This window comes from Mesoplodon mirus, assembly GCF_964341445.2.
Source record: "Mesoplodon mirus genome assembly, chromosome: 5".
NCBI classification, from domain to species: Eukaryota; Metazoa; Chordata; class Mammalia; order Artiodactyla; family Ziphiidae; genus Mesoplodon; species Mesoplodon mirus.
In genome coordinates this window covers 89,067,096-89,085,630 of record NC_138980.1, presented here as the reverse complement: position 1 = coordinate 89,085,630, position 18,535 = coordinate 89,067,096, and the positions used below count along the sequence as shown (strand labels likewise).

Sequence of the window (18,535 nt, the reverse complement as noted above, 5' to 3'; positions counted from 1 at the left end):
ACTGAAGTATAAAAATAGCCAGGCAGCAATTGGCTGTTAACATTAGTTGAATATCTGAAGTCGAGATATGACACCGAGCAGTACAGTCAAATCGTAAACTCTAGATTCATTGCTTATTGCAGATGAAAGATGATGAGCAGACGAATGATCATTCCCTGATTTCATATGATTTTAGATAGACTCATGGTGGAAGAGAGAGTTAACAATTACACCCACCTCCTACCCGCTCCGTTTTTCCACCTCTCCTCCTCTCAGCCACTATTACAAGAGTTAAGGAACACCTTAGGGGCCTTCTGACTTCTCCTCCGGAGGGTTCTATGGTTTCTCAGCAAAACAAAGGAAACAAGGCACTACAGTTTCTCTTTTTGTCCAGTATTCTTCCCTTCTTTGTCAACCGACTTAAAGGTATGTGTACTTTCTCTTTACAGCCCACCACTTCAGCTTGGCAAGGCAAGTCTCATTAAGAAGTAGGCACTAACAAAACTGTGAAAATCATCATTGGAAAGACGCTCCTTTTCAAAGGATGCACTTAAACTTGATTTCCTCTGAGGCTGGTAGAGAGAGAAGAGGCAAAAGCAGGTCACGGAATGTTGACTCTGAATGATATTGCCATATTAATGTGTTGTAGTTAAGAGCAGAAGAAAGTTGAGGTTCTTTTTGTTGCAGGCATGAAACTGAAAACTAAGAAATGAGCATAAAAAGACGTTAGGGATCTAGAAAAAAGGACCTCCACACTTGAAAAATGGGATGAGTGGTTCTGAAGTATATTTATCAGGACAATGCTGAATGTCTATTTATCAGCATAAGGCTGAAATGGCCCAGGCTGCCGTCTCATAAAAGAATTTTCTTCCTTCTCTGCTTTCCATCGATGGGGCAGAGTAAGCAGACAGGTTTCTGTTTTTCATAATCCTTAAAGCTGCAAGGGAGAATTTAAATGTATAATTCAAGAGATCCAGATTATAAGTGAGGTGTGAGTAGAGAGGCCCTCGGGGATGCTGATCTGTAACTGACCCAGAAGAGCCCTGCAGGGGCTTTGGTTTCAGAGCGATCCCAGACTGTAGCCTTCCTGGCGTTAGCAAAAAAAAAAAAAAAAAAGCAATGATATGGTTGCATAGCTTATCAGATTCTCTGCTGAGTGCATTTCAAATTATTTTAAATCTATGATAGTGTTTTCACATTCTTTTACATTGAGCCACAGAAGGGTGTGTGTGTGTGTGTTTTGGCAAATCCAGCAATAAAAGTATTCCTAGGAATCTTTACACACTGCAAATAAAGTTGTTTCTAAAGCATTAACATTGTTTATCTAAAAACACTCTCAAAGGCTTGGATCAAAATTACTTTTAATTCTCACAGACAAATGGCAGTGGAGATTTTGTTGGAGGTTACGGAGTTTTGTGGCTTTGAAAACAGTTGAATCATCTGGGAGGGAGCCGCAAGGGAATGATTTAATTGATCACCAGCACAGCAGTTGTTTCTCTTCTAAATATGTCCCTGGTGGGATTTTGCTCACCTGCCAATTATCTCAGTGATCTGTCATTTTTACCAAGGATGGGAACTGAGGCTAGAGACAGAATGAGATTGAAATAGCTTGACTCTCTACTGCAAGGGCTTTGAACGAAAATATGCGTGTGTGTTTTACTTCTAAATATTTTCTGAGGGGTGTCTGACAGGTAGTGTCTCTGAATAAACCCCTTTATCTGCTACTGAGTAAAAGTGGAGACCAACTTTTGAGCAAGAGTTTAAACTGAACGCTTTTCCTGTTTTGATAATTTGCTAGTGTCCTTAGGGATAAAAGTAGAAAAAACACTCCACCTTGTGCAAGATACCATCAGCTTACATAAATTCAACCTTATGGTGCTGGAGGCATCCTGAAGATAAGGGTAAGTGCTTACAGTGTGAGTCATTTTTACTGCATTTCCCTGGATGACCTGTGCCTCAGAATGAGCAGGAAGGTGGGGTTCTGGACCCAGTGCTGTTTCTACGGTGACCTAGTTCCTGAGGCCTCATAGAGCATGGAACTTGCCAGGGTGTATAGATCTGGGGTTTAAAGATAAACATAATTCAACCATGCTGGCTCCTCTATGTGTGTAAGTAAGTCAACTACTTCATCCGATTCCTAACCTGAGAAACTGGAGAAAGGCCTGACTGTATAGGGCCTTTCCCAGGCAGCATTTTCTGAAGGCATTTTCAAGGGTGACTTTGTCTATGTGTGACTTTCTTCTTTCCAGCTGACTTCCAAATCCAATCCTGAGGTCAGATGTGGCTCATGTGTCTGAGCTGGGAACCTTTTTCCCAGCGCACTTTGGAGGTGTGTGCTATGACAGAGGAACTGGACGAGGCAAACTTGAGATGATCATCTAAATGCATCTTCCCCTGTTCCTAGTCCAGGCTTCACTTTGAACAAGCTCTGTGTGGCTCGGGTTGATTATATCCCGTCACTTAGCAATAGCCTATGTAGAGATGGTGGTCATGATTAAAATCAGTCTTGAAGCAGTGTAACATCCCCAAAACAGCTTAGTTTGGGAGGTCAGACAAGTCTGAATTTTAAACCCCTGTGGCCTAAATGATCTTTCTGGGCCTCAGTTTTCTCATCTGTAAAATATTCAATAGAAATAACAGTACCTAGTTCAGAGTGTTGCAGTGGAATTAAATGAAATAATATATGTAGAATGGTTAACAAAGTATTTGGCACATAGTAGGTGCCTAATTAGCATTATTAGCATAATATTTATGAGATATGAATTGAGTACTAACAAAGTAGTAGTTCTAGGGGGAGATAAAGAAAGGTATAAGACTGCTTCCAGAGCTAAATTTCTAATAGAGGTAGGAACTTGCACGTGAAAGTTGAACTAACCACAGAAGGAAGATGAGTGTCACAGCCGAAATGTACTCCAGTGCTACTCAAAGTTCCTGTTCATGGTGAATCAAGGTTGGGCCAGAACGGAAATCAGTGAACTGCCTCCTCCAGATAGATAGTCTTGCTCTGGAGAAAAACATCAGCTAAACTATCCAATGTACCCAGTGAAGTGGCTGACATCCATTCTGGCCCAAGCCTGGTGCTAAACTGTTGCCCCAGCCTTGGGCCATACTTTAAGGATGGCTGCTCTTGGAGTCTGTGTTATGTCTGCCACTTGGGGGAGCCGCTTCTCTTTGGGCTAGACTATATTGTGGATTTTTACAGGCAATCTGACGTGCGTTAGGACAAAACAGAGAGCTGGTTAATTCGATGTCATACACTTTGTGTTTCATTAAATGCAATTCCCCAGAATATACCATATTGCTTCCAGCCCTATCCTTGAAAATGAGCATCTTCTACAGCCAGGAGCTGTTGTTTCTCATCACCATGATCCATGAGGTGGCAGCAGTGGGTTCTCCCTGCCTCTTTGCAAGGGTTCTTAATCTTATTTTTGTGTGTCATGGACTCCTTTGGTCAGCCGTTATATCTATGGACCATTTCTCAGGATAATTTTTTTTTTCAGAATGATGGTTTTAATCATATAAAATAAAATCTGTAAGGTTACAAAGGAAACCAGTTATATTGAAATACACTTACCAAAATATTAAAAACAGGCTTCCCTGGTGGCGCAGTGGTTGAGAGTCCACCTGCCGATGCAAGGGACACGGGTTCATGCCCCAGTCCAGGAAGATCCCACATGCCGCGGAGCGGGTGGGCCCGTGAGCCATGGCCGCTGAGCCTGCGTGTCCGGAGCCTGTGCTCTGCAACGGGAGAGGCCGCAACAGTGAGAGGCCGGCGTACCGCAAAAAAAAAAAAAAAAAAAAAAAAAAAAAAAAAAATCGGTCAAAAGTGCTACTCAGACTATTGTGGTTTGTTGGTTGCCTTATAATAAAAGGCAATGCCAGAATTTCAGTTAGAGCTTAGTGAAAATAAATATGTGTTCTTTATTCATCCGAGTTCAAGGGCCCCCTGCTATTCCTTCTCTGGTTAAGAACCCCTGCCTGGGAAATGCCAAGCAGGGAAAAAAGGGAGTTCTGAACCATTTTATTACTTTTCCTGGGACAGATATTTTGGGTTCCTAATAAAATCCAATTACAATTTCAGGCCCTGGTGAAATTCTATTATAATTTCCATTTGTTTTATTCAGAATATGAATAAATACGAGTAAGTTTTCCCCCAAATCTATATTTGGAGATGTACATTTCATGAAGGACTTAACCAAAGGCATCTTGGGTGGAGGATTTGCATAAAATATTCATTTCTCCTAATGCCGTTAAATGGATGCTCTTTGAGAAGATTTTCTTGCTTGCAAAGATGATCATAAAGTCATATCTATTCCCATGTGGAAGAAAATTTGTTACATGAAGAAGCTAGAAGGTTTAGGGCCCCGCTGGGGGCAATTTTCTTGAGGAAGCTTCAAACAGAGCCCAAGAGAGAAAGGAATCTTCAAGGATCAGAGTGATGGGGAGGCTTCTTGGAGCAGAGAGATAAACCAGAGTTCAAAGGGGAAGGAATGAGTTAGGTAAGAGATGGGAGGGATGGTAACAGGAGTGGGGAGGTCAATAGTTTTGGCCCAAGGTAAGGAATGCAGGGAGGTGAGCCTAGACACGTTGCTGGAGTCGGTTTTGATGTACCTTCACTGATACACCAGGGATGTGGGATGTTATTGAGAGAGGGGAGTCACGGAAGTCTTTTCATAGGAATAAGTTAAAGACATTTCTGGTTTAGGAATATCAACATGACCACAATGTTTTGGATAAATTTGGGGTAGGAAGAAATTATGGGCAATAGTTTTAGGATCAGATGGCAAAACTGGATGAAGAAAATTATACCTATCCTAATATCTCCCATAATTGCCTAAGGATAGCATTCACCTGGAGAACTTATTAATTTTACAGATCACCACGATTTTCCTCTGCAAATGATAACCCCACTAGGGCTGGCATTTGACAGGGAACTTGTCATTTTAAAAATAGCTCCATGTGATTTTATCTCCAGACAACTTGGAAAATGCTCCCTGGGAATGTTTGGCTGATGAGATGTGAAATTGCATGTGACAGTGTCCAAGCAAAAACTGCACCAGATCAAGTGAAACAGGCAAAGTAGATTTTATTCAAGGCTATCATAGGGAAGGAAAGCCAGAACTCAGTCTGAGCTCAACTCCACTGAAATAGAAGGTGGGAATAAAATACTAGAGGACTTTAGGGGAGAGATTGATCCCTGGGACGTGTGGGGCACATGGAGTAATTCCCGAGCTTGCAAATGTTTTTCTCTGTGATTAGGTCACCTGTGTTTGCTAATTGGCACTCACCAATCCACCAATTAGCAAGTTAGGCTTCTACCTTCCCACAGAGACTGGCAAATAGGAGCTCAGTCTTTCTGGCTGATTACATTTCAAAGGGATGGCTCCTAGCCCTTGAGAAAGACCTTCTGGGGTTATAAAACTGGCTGAGGCTGGGAGAAGATTTACATCTCAATGGAGCAGAGAAAGAATTTACCGATGACATGTTTTCTGAAGTAAGGGATCTAAGAAAAGGGAGGTCAAGGCAAAGAGTCAGGAGAAGGCTGAAGTTCAGTCAAACTGAGGGGAGTGATAAGCCCGTCTTGGTCAAGGGTAAGGTACTACTACTACCACTATGACTCCTGCTGTCTTTAGGGTGGCTTCTCCCTGATCCAGAATGGAAAGGAAGAATCAATGCTCGGGATGTTAGGAAAGCCAAACCAACACGTCTTCCTAACCTATGTTGGGAACTGGAGCGGAAGATACAGAAGAGTGAACAACCCAGTCTAGCGGCCCCAGACATAGGGAGAATGGAGAGGCATTGGTGGAATTGGAATTTCCAGTTGGCAGGCAGAGTGGCGGTGCCAGATGAACCGGTCAAGCCTAACGCCCTGGTCCTTTGGTAGAAACAGTGCCCTGCACTCAGCACAGGTAGTTGACAAGAGACGGGAGGGGCAGCAGGGCTGCGGAAGCCTCCTCTGGATCGTGGTCCTTTCTGCAGTGGCGGAGAAGCCTGGGCTGTGCATTTGGGATTGTCAACCTGTGTTAGCTTCACCTGACACACACACACACACACGTACGCATCTTGTGTGTGTGTGTGTGTATGTATACATATATAGAAGGATTTAAAAGTAAATCACAGGCATTTAAGCAGCTGAGTTTTATGGGAAACTGATGACTTCCATTTAGCACAAGTTGTGTTAGAAATCTGTCAGAAAACTTGTTTGAGGAGGCTGGAGCTTTTAGAGGCATCCTGGGCAATGATTTCTGAAAAGGTTATAATGAAACCATGGGAGCGGAGAAGATTTTCACAAAGTTACTGGGGATGTACTACAACATTAACGTGTCTTATTCTCTTTCAAGGGACTAAGTGTAAAGGAGGAAGAACGGCGGTCTAAGAATTCCTAGTCCTCTTGGGCAGGAGTGGCTGGTCCCAGGGTTGTGTGCTCCAGTGAGGTCTCTGTTGCTAAGAACTGTAAAAGGTACAGTTGATTTGCTCATGGAAGTTGATTTGCTCATGGAACACCAGGCTGAGAAGAGCATCAGTAAAGTGTTCTGGGGGAGTCAGATGCAGGATTTAAGAGTGAGTGGTAAAAAAAAATGAAGCCAGGGGAGCAAATGGCTTTTCTAGTAAGTCTGGTTTTCAAAGAAAGTAAGATGTAGGGAGAGAGCAGGAAAGTCACAGGATTAGGTTACTTGGGATATGTGATATTAATGTGTTTTACTTTTTTCCAGTTCCTTTTTTTAGTCATCAGAAATGAGTGGACAATCAGAAAAAAACAATTCCATGCAAGAGAGACATGCAGGTCAAAGTTCTCCTGAGAAAAACTGTCAAATCGGACGGAAGCAACTGGTATGGCTCGTGGATACTATGATTCCATGGTATTTGGGGAGTTTGCAACTTGGGGATCTCTGAGATGCCCCAGATTTTGGTGGGAAGGTAGGCCCCATCAGGAATCCACAGGAAGGATCTCTGCCCCTTAGTGCTAATGGGGCTTCTCCTCGTCTTCACCCCGCTTTCATGAAGCTGGTCTCATCTTACCTAGCTCTTCTGTACCTCTCAGTCCCCAGCATCCTGTGCAATAAAATCCTACCCTTGGAGTAGAAAATTTGTAGAGAATATGGTCAAATTTTTTTTTTTTTTTTTTTTTGCGGTACGCGGGCCTCTCACTGTTGTGGCCTCTCCCGTTGCGGAGCACAGGCTCTGGACGTGCAGGCTCAGCAGCCATGGCTCACGGGCACAGCCACTCCACGGCATGTGGGATCTTCCCGGACTGGGGCACGAACCCGTGTCCCCTGCATCGGCAGGCGGACTCTCAACCACTGTGCCACCAGGGAAGCCTGGTCAAATATTTTTATTTAACAAATCCTTGGGGTTTTTTTCCCCATGATATGCTAGTACCTGTTCTAAAGCTTGGTATATGTTAATTCACCTAACCCTTATCACAAGATACTGTTGTTAACCCATTTTGCAAAAGAAGAAACCGCCGGCTTAGAAGAAGTAGGAACTTGCTCAAAGCACTCCAGTAACAAGTGGCAGAGCCAAGATCTGAACAGAGGCATCTAAACTCTTGCTTTGCTACTGAGAATAATAGTAGATCGTGCTAAGTTGTGTTTATTGCACAGCTATACCTAAATACAGAATCGTTTCATAAGGTTGTTTGTAAAACAAACTCATACACACAAACCAAAATGAAATTTTAAAGAAACATACCTATATTATTTTAGACTGACTAGACTATTATTAAGCTAAAGAAACTGCAGAAAAGCCTGAGATTCTGTTACTAACTTGTTACCTTGAAATTCATACATTGAAAGTTTCCCTTTGGTTTCAAAATGTAGTATTTCATATATGTGTTAGCCTAAGTGTTTTGGGGCCACTCAGATTATTTTCTTCTAAAATCCTTCAGAGGAGCATTCCCTTCACTCCTGACATGTGCTGCATGTTCAAAATTAATTATCAGGACTGATTGAAGTATCTTTATTGCTTGTCTTTCCAATTAGGCCCCATTTAATTTCAAATTATAAATATTCCAAAACAGAGACTTGTGAAAATTTCCACTAACACGCTATTTTGTCATTCAAGCCAGATTTTCTTCTTGCAATCTGACTTTGACTGAGAGGGGATCCTTCAGGTGACTGCATTCTGCATCAGAGCCCTGATGGGGTCCACACTCCCAGGGCAGTGAGTGCTGAGATGCCCTAGAGCACTGAAGGGGAGGGTTGTGTGTATTGTGTGTTCTCACTGTGTTTTGAGATACTTTACCTGGGCAGAAGGGCTTTTACTCCCTTGTCATTATCCACCATAAAATGGTAATTCTGACTTTCATCCCCAGCAGATTTGAGAAGCCAGGGGGCGGTTTGCAGGTATAAAGGGAATTCTTCTGTTCCCCCTTGATTGTTTTTATTTTTTTATTATACATAGTTTTACACTATGTATTTGTTTATTCAGAAAGAATGACCTAATTTGAAAAGTTTTACATCATCTTTTGAAACTTAATCTGATTAAATTGTTTATTACTCTAGCTAAAACAACTAAGCTTTCATGCCATTATGGTAAAAGTTACAGAAACTTCATTTTGATGCTGTGTAAAGCAGATAAAATTATCTGGTTCTTACTACTAATACATTTTATTTGTTTATTTGTTTCATAGCAACAGATAGAGCGACAGTTAAAATGCTTGGCATTTCAAAATCCCGGACCACAGGTAGCAGACTTTAATCCTGAAACAAGGCAGCAGAAAAAGAAAGCACGAATGTCAGAGATGAATGAGTATTTTTCTGTAAAGTACAAGTAAGATCATGATTTATTATATTTAATCTGTGGGATTACAAAATGCATGAGTTCTCCTTGACAAAGCAATTAAATGTTGCCACTTTTTTATTATTTAAAAATGTATTTTCTAAAGTACAGTATCACCCCTTATGTCTGGAAGTTAGCAATTTCAAGAAATAAACTATAATCTCCAACTAGACATCAGGTTTTTCTTTTTTTTTTTTTTTTTTTTTTTTTTTTTGCGGTACGCGGGCCTCTCACTGCTGTGGTGCCTCCCGTTGTGGAGCACAGGCTCCGGACGCGCAGACTCAGAGGCCATGGCTCACGGGCCCAGCTGCTCCACGGCATGTGGGATCTTCCCGGACCAGGGCACGAACCCGTGTCCCCTGCATCGGCAGGCGGACCCTCAACCACTGCGCCACCAGGGAAGCCCTGTTTTAAAACAACTTGGCATTACCTATGTACCTTATGACCTAACATATTCACTTCTGGGTGTATATCCTGGAAAAACTCATACATGTACACTAGGAGACATGTTCAAGAAATTCATAACATCCCTGCAATAGCAAAGAAAATAAAGTAGTAATAACCCAAACACCCACCCATAATGGAAAAGTTAAGTAGCTGGTATATTTGTACAGTGGAATACATATAGATATGAAATTATCTGAATACATCTACATGTGCCACCATGGATGAATCTCAAATCATGATGTAGAATTAAAAAAGCAAATTACAGAAGGGAAAATGCGGTACGCTTGGAGATACATACACATATGGCATAATGAAAAGTAAAACAAGGAGATGATTTTTATGATATCAAGGTGTGTTTCCTTTTGGCCGAGTGGAGGGATACAGTGGATGGAGCGTGAAGAGGCTGTCAAAGGCACGACACCCCTTTATTAATCTGGGATACGTGGAAGTGTGTTTTATTCTTTATCTCTGCATGTATGTTTTGTACACTTTATGTACCTATGATAGCTCAGAACTATATAGCGTATAGCATCAGATGGGCAAGAAACTGTAAGATTTGTGTCTTGATGTCTGAGTAAAGACAGGGAGTATTTGGGTGAAGGCACAGGGAGAAGGACCGAGTCTGACCTAGGCTCTCTGTTGGCTGCATGACTCCCCATTCCCATCATTCCCATAATAGATTTCACATCTCCTTGTCTGTTGACACCTGCATTTCCTGGTGGGTGTAGGAGCTCTCATGCTTCAGATGAAGTGCTTCAAATGTAAATCCTCATGGGAAAGGCTGTCCTGCTACAGTGAGATAATCAGGCAAGTCTGCATAATGATCCTTAACCTTCCCTGCTTTATTGGGAGAGGGAAGAGGATGGAATAGCATTACCTAACAGGAAGGGAAGGAGGTGTTATGCCTGCTTGGGGGCCAAGGGTGCAGAAGGTCATAACTTCACAGCCTTTTCTGACTTCAACTGGTCCTAATGGATACAGGCTCTGCACAGGTACTTTTGTCATTCTCAGGGTTTCAAGCAGCTCAGTACTGAAGGATTTATTTCAAGATGGTTTGGTTTTGAGAAGGTGGCAGAATCCTGGTGAAAGCCTTTCGCTTTCTGGACTTGTAGAGGCCGACGGGCAGTGTCGGGGCACAAAGCACGGTGTACTCACTGGTACAGAACTTCCTGCCGCCAGTCAGCGTTTATGACACCTTCTGCCCCCCACACTGGGTAAAAAAAAAACAGAATCAGAAAGGGACAGAAGCAGTGGTCTGGGGAGACTGTCAGCAGAGGAATTTTCAGTTTGCTTGTTTTTGTTTTTAATGATGTTGGTATAGTAACGGACAGTTCCAATGCTTCTCTTGAGTCATTCAAAATGTGACTATATTCACTGTAGTGCTTCTTCTTTTCTCTCTCTTTTTTTTAAATTGAAGTATAGTTGATTTACAATGTTGTGTTAGCTTCAGCTGTATATAGTGCTTTTTCTTAAGAAAGGAAAAATGGATGTAATTTATCAGGGGAAATTCCATCAAGGATGGTTATATTTTTAAGTAAAAACTTGTAGAAGGAAATTTTAATAGCCTTTAATCAGCTATTCCTCAAACTTTGCTTAGGAGGGATATTACATTCCCCAGCATGATGGAAAAAATTAAGCCTTACTCTAGGTGACAACCCTGACTGCCTTGGTAATTGGTGTCTATTGACTGAATTTCCCAGGACATGTTGCCTTATAGCGTTCTGAAGTGTTGCTGGGTCATCTTTAGGGTGCTGCTTCCTCAGAGTAAAGGGAGCCTACTTGGGAAGATTGCTACACAAGAATCTATTCTCCATGTTAAGGAAAACTGCACTGTCCTGTCACTGTCATTTTTTTCCTTTGCAGAGTTATGAAGAAGTATGACAAAAGCGGCAGGCTCATCTGCAACGACGCTGACCTGTGCGATTGCCTGGAGAAGAACTGCCTGGGCTGCTTCTATCCCTGCCCCAAGTGTAACTCCAACAAGTGTGGCCCTGAATGCCGCTGCAACCGCCGCTGGGTCTATGACGCCATCGTCACTGAGTCGGGGGAGGTCATCAGCGCACTGCCCTTCCACGTTCCCGACTAGGAGCTGCCCTCGTGGTCTGATCGGTTTCTTCTTTACATTTAAGGCAACCTCTTTCTCTTGGGTGAATTTTAGGGCTGGGGGAAAATGTTTAAAAAAATGTACTTAAGACTCATGTTCTGCGAAGCCATAGAACAGTATGGAATGGGCCATCCTTCTCTCACCTTCCTGCTGTGACCTCTCAAATTCCTCTCCTTGTAACCCAAGAGAGTGCCCATAGATGGATATCAGCACCGACACCTCCATCACTACTTGGCTCTCAGATTAAAAGTCCCTTTCCTCTTTGCTGGTATCTTAGGAAATGGGGTCTGAAGATCTTCAGAATTCTGTAGCTGGCAGCTTGACATCGAACATAGAATCATACATTTATAATAGCTAGTTACCCTTAGAATCTTACACATCACTAATTCTAAATCAGAATTGTTACTTGGCTTGAAAAAAACAAAACCTTATGACTTGGCATGCATACCCACAGTCTCCTTTTTTTATTGTTGATATTTTAATAATATTAAAATGTAATACTTGGCAACATTTTTATTAAAAACTTGTATTTTATTTATGAAATGGAAACATTAGGACTTGAATATCCTAAAACCCAGTGGTTTACATTGTTTTTTATTTCAGGATCAGTATTTCAGAATATATTTTCAAAAGGAGGAAACTTAAGTTATTATATGAAAGCACATTGTTGTGTATTGGCTAATTGAGTGCGTTGATACCTAGCTGACTAGATACATGATGTGGTCTTTTTCAATTCTGATACATTGTAGGAGGTTTATAGAAACTTCCACTCAGCCTTCTTTGAATTTGTTTTTATGAGTCCTGTTTACCCTAACTCAGTGGTTCTCAACCTTCAGTGTACATCAGAATCACCTGGAAGACTGGTTGTATGGTAGATTTTCCTGCCCCACCCACAGAGTTTCTGATTAGGTCTGGGGCAGGGGTCAAGAATTTTATTTCCCAGATGATGTTGGTGCCACTGGTGTGGGGACTTGAAATGTTAGTTTTCAGAGTTTATTTTTCCTGCCTAATCAGTTTCAAAAGCACTTATTACTGCACAATCTGCATGCCGAGGAAGGTTCCTGATAATTCTAGACTTGTAACTTGACAGTATGTTTTGGGACTAAAGTAGCAAAAATCCTGCAAGGCACGCTGTGACGGCACTATTCCTGTATGTGCAGCAGGAGAACTGACTCTGTTTTTCACAGAATTTACTGAGTTTTCCAGACTCAACTTTGTGCTACATGTTTCCAATTCACTACCTTTAACCATCACAGCCCTGGGAGGAAGAAATCAAATCACCCAAGTCAGATCCCTTGAAGTACTCATGAGGAGTGTGCAGCCCTGAGACCCGTCCAAAGGAGTAGGAGCCTTTTTTCGTTTATATTATGTTTTGTTTTAAGAATAATTGTTATTTTTTAAATGACTGACCAAGTGAATTCTTTACTTATTTATTTTAGAATCATATAATTTTAATGTTGAAAAGGAATCTTACAGGTTGTCTAACAACAAATAATAACCAAGAGGCTGTTCTGTGCCAGGCTCGGGGATGGAGCTGTGAGTAAAACTCAGCTGGTCCTGGTCTTCATGGGGTTTATAGACTAAAAACAGTCTTGTTGTTGTTTTGTTTGTTTGTTTGTTTGTTTACAACTGAGGTAATTTGGACCCAGTGAGATTAAAATGACTCGGTTAAGGACAAGCAGAAGCCCTGGCAACCTTGGTGTTTTGAACCCTAAGACTAGGTCAGTGTTCTTTCCATGACACCAAGTATGTCCCTAATTGGCCTGATTGTAAAGCTCTTCCGGGTGCTTTTAATAATATGCATTGCTGAGCCCCATCCCAAACTTCAGAACCTCTAGGGATGAGGCCTGGGAATCCATACTTTAAAACAAACACCCCCAAGTAGGTCTCATGATCAGGTAAGTTTGAGAAACACTGCCTTATCATAGCTGTCTTATTTTCATATTAAAAAGTAATCAGACAAATTGACATTAAAGTGTATTTCCCTTTTGTCTCCTCCTACAGTCTTAAACATTAGATGAGAGGATCTGATTTTAAATGTTCTCATTTAAAACATGTGTTGGCAAATTACATTGATAAGTTTTCCAAGTAAAGCAAAAAATAAAATAAATTCACATATTTATTAAGCAGACACCTCATACTGCTTTTATGGAAGCCTAGTAAAACCTTTGATGAAGTCCTTTTTTTATAAACCAGCGTATTTCATCTTGATCTACTGCCAATTCAATTCATTTTTAAAAAGCCTCCTGCACTAAAATGATTCTTGCAAAAATTAATTTATGTGAATTGTCAGAAACTTATTTTGTAAGTGTCTAGTTCTATCACAAAGTGAACAAAGCTCTTTAGTTATTTGAACTAAATTCAGATTAACAAGGAATATAGCTGTACTATCTGATTACATTAAGGAAATTGTCTTAGTGTAATCGGATTTTTTTCTCTTTCTGCGTGGCTATCTTTCTTTCAATGTTGACAGTATGTCTTCATGAATATGTATAGAAATTGCAAGGAAAGCTATTTCACAGAAGGTTGTTTAAATATAAACTGTTATTTACTGAAGGATTTAAACAAGTCACTCAGTAATCCTTTACACAAGGATTTACAAGTGGAATGCTGTTTCACATCAATTTGCAGAATACTTTATCTGAGTCTAATTTGTAAGAGAAAGAATCCATACAGCATCTGAGACAATCGTTAGGCACTTCCCACCCACCCCCCAATACAGTATCCTGGATCCATTACAGATATGAACCTTGGGATGCTAACTCATAGAAAAATCATTTACGCTCTCCTTTATATATTTATTTGCTTTTCCTGGAAAGTGAACACTGCCAACTTGGATATTTTGTGGCTATCATGGATTGCAGTTCTATAATGCCTCAGAAACATAAACACTTACGTGAGCAGGACTGCAGTGTTTGGCTACGCAGGCTATTGGCTTCACATGTCCTGGGGTGCCTTTCACATGGGCTACAATGCCACCAGTGCCCCCGGGAACACAGCAAAGTGACTCTGCTAGCAGGTGCCATTGATGTGTGGATTTCTTTCTTTTTTTACAACTTTATTGGAGTATAATTGCTTCACAATGGTGTGTTAGTTTCTGCTTTATAACAAAGTGAATCAGTTATACATATACATCTGTTCCCAAATCCCTTCCCTCTTGCGTCTCCCTCCCTCCCACTCTCCCTATCCCACCCCTCTAGGTGGTCACAAAGCACCAATCTGATCTCCCTGTGCTATGCAGCTGCTTCCCACTAGCTATCTACCTTACGTTTGGTAGTGTATATATGTTCATGCCTCTCTCTCGCTTGATGTGTGGATTTCTTGATTGTCTAGTATTTATGGACACTTAGTATATGCTAGGCATTGAGTGCTTTACACTAGCTTATATCTTGTATAAAATGATTAAAAGAATATCCCTACATCTTGCTTTTTCCCCTTCTAGTGTTTCTTTTTCCTTCATTCTCTGTGGTGTCTATAACCGCAGACTACAATTTTCAGGTTAGTTCGAACAGTACTCCAAATATATTATCTAGCCAAAGCAGTTTTCATACTTTGATTCTTTTTCATAATCTATATTTTAATCCTAGATTTGGAATATTCTTTTTCATATTCACAGATTTCCTGAAATTCTGCTTTTTCCATAATAATTTTTTTTCACTCTGTGCAAGGGATATGACTCTCTTATCATCACTATTCATGTCTAACAAGTAGTTTATTTTGTGTTTATAGTTTGTAGTTTTGGAAGAATTTCCCTCCTCACTTTGTATGGTTCTTTTAAAATTGGCTGATGCTTAGGTCAGATATAATAAATTCAAAGAGATCAGAGACTGACTTTATTTTTCCTTTGAAAGTGAATTCAATGGCCCTGAATGCTTAATAGATCTACTACTTAGTGACCATTCATTCGTTCATTCATTCATCAAGCACCTCCTATCTGCCAGCTACTTTACTAGGTGCCAAGGATACAATGAGTAAGAAAAAAAAAATTTTTTTAACCTAGGATACATAAAGTAGAAAGAAAACCCAGGCTACTTAAACTGTGTCATTCCTCATATCCAAGGTCCCTATCCTGTCCGCCTTCCTCTCTCTATTTTTCAGAATCATCTTGTGTATGTTTTATTTATCACGTCTAGCCTTTTAACCTGTACTTACCGAAAGAAGGTGGCGCTCTGGGGGGGGGGGGCGCTCCAAGGAGCTCCAGTCTCAGGGCAGAAAGAATTCAGCAAGAGGCAAAGTGGTAAATAAGAACTGATTTATTAGAATAGGGACACTTGTGAGGCTCACAAGTGGGCGGGTGCGAGGGTGCCGCACCCCGAGAACTTAGTGGGCTACAGCTTTATAATCAAAGGAAAAGTAGGGAGACGGAAAAGGCCATCTTCCTCATTCTTGAGTAGATGTCATGCTTCCACCATCAAGTCCTCCTCCAGGTTGGGCAGGGGAGTTTTCTTCTCCTTACATCGTCAAGCCAGGACTGCCATGGCACTATGGAAAAATTATTTTAGGTTTCAGTACAATGAGAGTTTTTCACTTTGAAATATCACCTTTCAATAAATTATTGTTTTTTATGTGTGCAGAGAGCATGTCCTAGGGGTCATTAACTTACTGAGCTCACTGGGCAGGATGTGATTCTCATGCCACCATTGTTTTATTGTTTGGGAGCATGTCTGATGCTTCTGTTGGATGGTTTTTTTTTTTCTTTTTGCGGTATGCGGGCCTCTCACTGTTGTGGCCTCTCCCGTTGCAGAGCACAGGCTCCGGATGCGCAGGCCCAGCGGCCATGGCTCATGGGCCCAGCCGCTCCGCGGCATATGGGATCCTCCCAGACCGGGGCACGAACCCGTATCCCCTGCATCGGCAGGCGGACTCTCAACCACTGCGCCACCAGGGAGGCCCTGTTGGATGGTTTTGTTGCTAAGCAGACCTGCTTGGTTTTGTGGTTAAGCAAACCTGCTTTCTTGAGTGATCATTAACTTACAGGGGTTTCCCATACTTGTTTCTTTACTTACAATCCCCTAGGGGGATTAACCACTTAATTACCTAATTTGTCCCTTTACTCTGTCCCTATCACATCTACCCCATCTTTCCGGAAGTGGAATCCCTTGTGGTCTTTGATATCAAGGTAATACTCGTCTCACAAAAGGAGTTGTGGATTACTATCTCTTTTTTCGTCTCTGGAAGGCTTTGTTTCAGGTGACTTTGGTTTCCAGATATTCCTTAAATATTTGCTGGAACTTGCCAGTGAAGCCATTTGGGTCTGAGGTTGGTTGGTTGGTTGGTTGGTTGGTTTTTATAAGAAAGTGTTTAATAATACACGCATTTGTAAAAACAGTTATATTCTATTTTGTTCTATCCTAATGTCAGTTTTGGAGAGTTATATTTTTTCTAGGAATTATCCATTTAATCTAAATTTTCAAATTTGTGAACATAAGTTTGTTCAAAATAAACTCTTATTATCATTTTTCATTATAAACTATTTCCCCAAATTTTAGTTATAAACTATTCAAAGGATAGTATAAACCAGCATCCTTTCAATAAATTCCTTTCCCCACTAAGTTAGTCAGAATTGGATTTTCTTGCTTATAAAGAAGATACCCTAACACAGGTATCATGCAGAAAATGGAAAGACACTTCTATTTAGTGGCAGCAATTTTTTAAACAGACTTCCACGAGAAATGCGTCCCTTCTCTTTCCTAAGTTATACCTGAAGCCTGACTTAAGAGGTCTGAGCCAGAGCTTCTTGTCCTGTTTCTTGTCAACACACCTGTAACAAGTATGCTCCCTGTAGCAGGAGCTGAACAAGTGTTGATACAACTCACAGAAAGTTTCCACTGAAATAGAATACAAATGACCTAGCTTTGGGGAGTCACTACAAACCAGGCCCAGAGAGAAACAGAGAGAGGGATGGAGGGAGGAACGCTTCTTTTTTGAACTACTTGAGATTCAGAATCCCCTTGTAGCTTTGAAATTTTCTCTAATGTACTTGGCATCAGAGTAGCATTAAATTATATGATTTCTGTAATTTTTGCATACATTCTTGGAAGATGAGGTTCATTTGCATTTTCAGTTTTTAATAATCCACTTTCCTAAAAGCTTTGTAGAAAAGTTATATGCATGGTTTTGGCTCCCTCAGCTGGCCATTCATATGTACTTTAAGTTTTAGAGAACAAAACCAAGACACCACTATTGAAATAGATTTGGGTTTTCCTCCCAAAGTTTATTGCAAATTTAATGCTTCCAAATTTATGACAATCTTTCAAGTTTCATAAGTACGTTTTTATTCCAGTGTTTTTTTCTTTAAAGTTATAACTGAAAGCAAAGGCTACATTTTAGCAAAAACATCAAGTTTAGAAAATATTTCAGATAATATGTGTAATTCCTTTATGTCTCTTTCTCAAGCTGTCTGTGATGAAGATACTAGTTAAGCAGACTGATGCTGCTGCCTGTTCCCATGGCAATGCCTCCTTTGGTCAAATGAGCTCCTCAGCTGTTCGCCACGGCAACCTTGTAACCTTTAGCCTTTTATTTATTTTGAAGTTTTGAATTTTATTTATTTTTTATACAGCAGGTTCTTATTAGTCATCTATTTTATACCTATTAGTGTATATATGTCAATCCCAGTCTCCCAGATCATCCCACCACCCCCCCACTTTCCCCACCTTTAGCCTTTTAAACTCACCACCTCTTCATCCTCTCAGCAATGTTTCCTCTTTCTTAGAAATGATAGAGGTTACCCAACACAAATAACTTTGACATCCTGATTACCTCCCCTGCCCCAAGTCTTCAGACAAATCTCTATCCTTTTCTTGCCTCCGTGTCTCTAGGTTCAGTGAAACAAGTTTCTCTCCTGTCAAGGACCAGTCAGTTGGAATGACCTCTGAATCCCTTTTCCCCTGATTCTTCAGGAGCCTCACTCTACTCATCGTTGTTATTTCTCCTCTTTCTTTTCTATATCTCTGCACTCTTAGTCGTTGTAGGCTTTTCATGATCAGCATACAGACATGCTTATGTCAGCTAAGATTTTTCAACTGCAAGCAGTTCTGGCTAATTTAAGCCAAAAAAGGGCCCACCCCATGTAAGGAAATGTACAAGAGCTCACCTCGGGAAAAGCAGGTACCAGGACAGCTCTGTGGAGTGGGGAGCAATGCACGGTGGACCGTGTCCTCAGGACCGGTTGTCGAGAGCTTAGCTGAGTTGTCAGGTGTCACAGCAGCCGATTAAAGCAAA

The 18,535-nt window shown here is 41.0% G+C and overlaps 1 protein-coding gene across 1 annotated transcript in view; it reads left to right on the top strand.

Annotated features, from left to right (window-relative positions):
* The window catches only part of ARL14EPL (ARF like GTPase 14 effector protein like), a 28,498-nt gene extending 16,819 nt beyond the window's left edge, over positions 1 to 11,679 (top strand). The window contains exons 2-5 of the mRNA XM_082623342.1: positions 6,321 to 6,439; positions 6,693 to 6,810; positions 8,612 to 8,751; positions 11,071 to 11,679. Coding sequence (XP_082479468.1) covers positions 6,715 to 6,810; positions 8,612 to 8,751; positions 11,071 to 11,293 — 459 coding nt within the window. The 5' untranslated portion in view covers positions 6,321 to 6,439; positions 6,693 to 6,714 and the 3' untranslated portion in view covers positions 11,294 to 11,679. The remainder of the gene's footprint in view (positions 1 to 6,320; positions 6,440 to 6,692; positions 6,811 to 8,611; positions 8,752 to 11,070) is intronic.
* Positions 11,680 to 18,535: the final 6,856 nt, after the last annotated feature.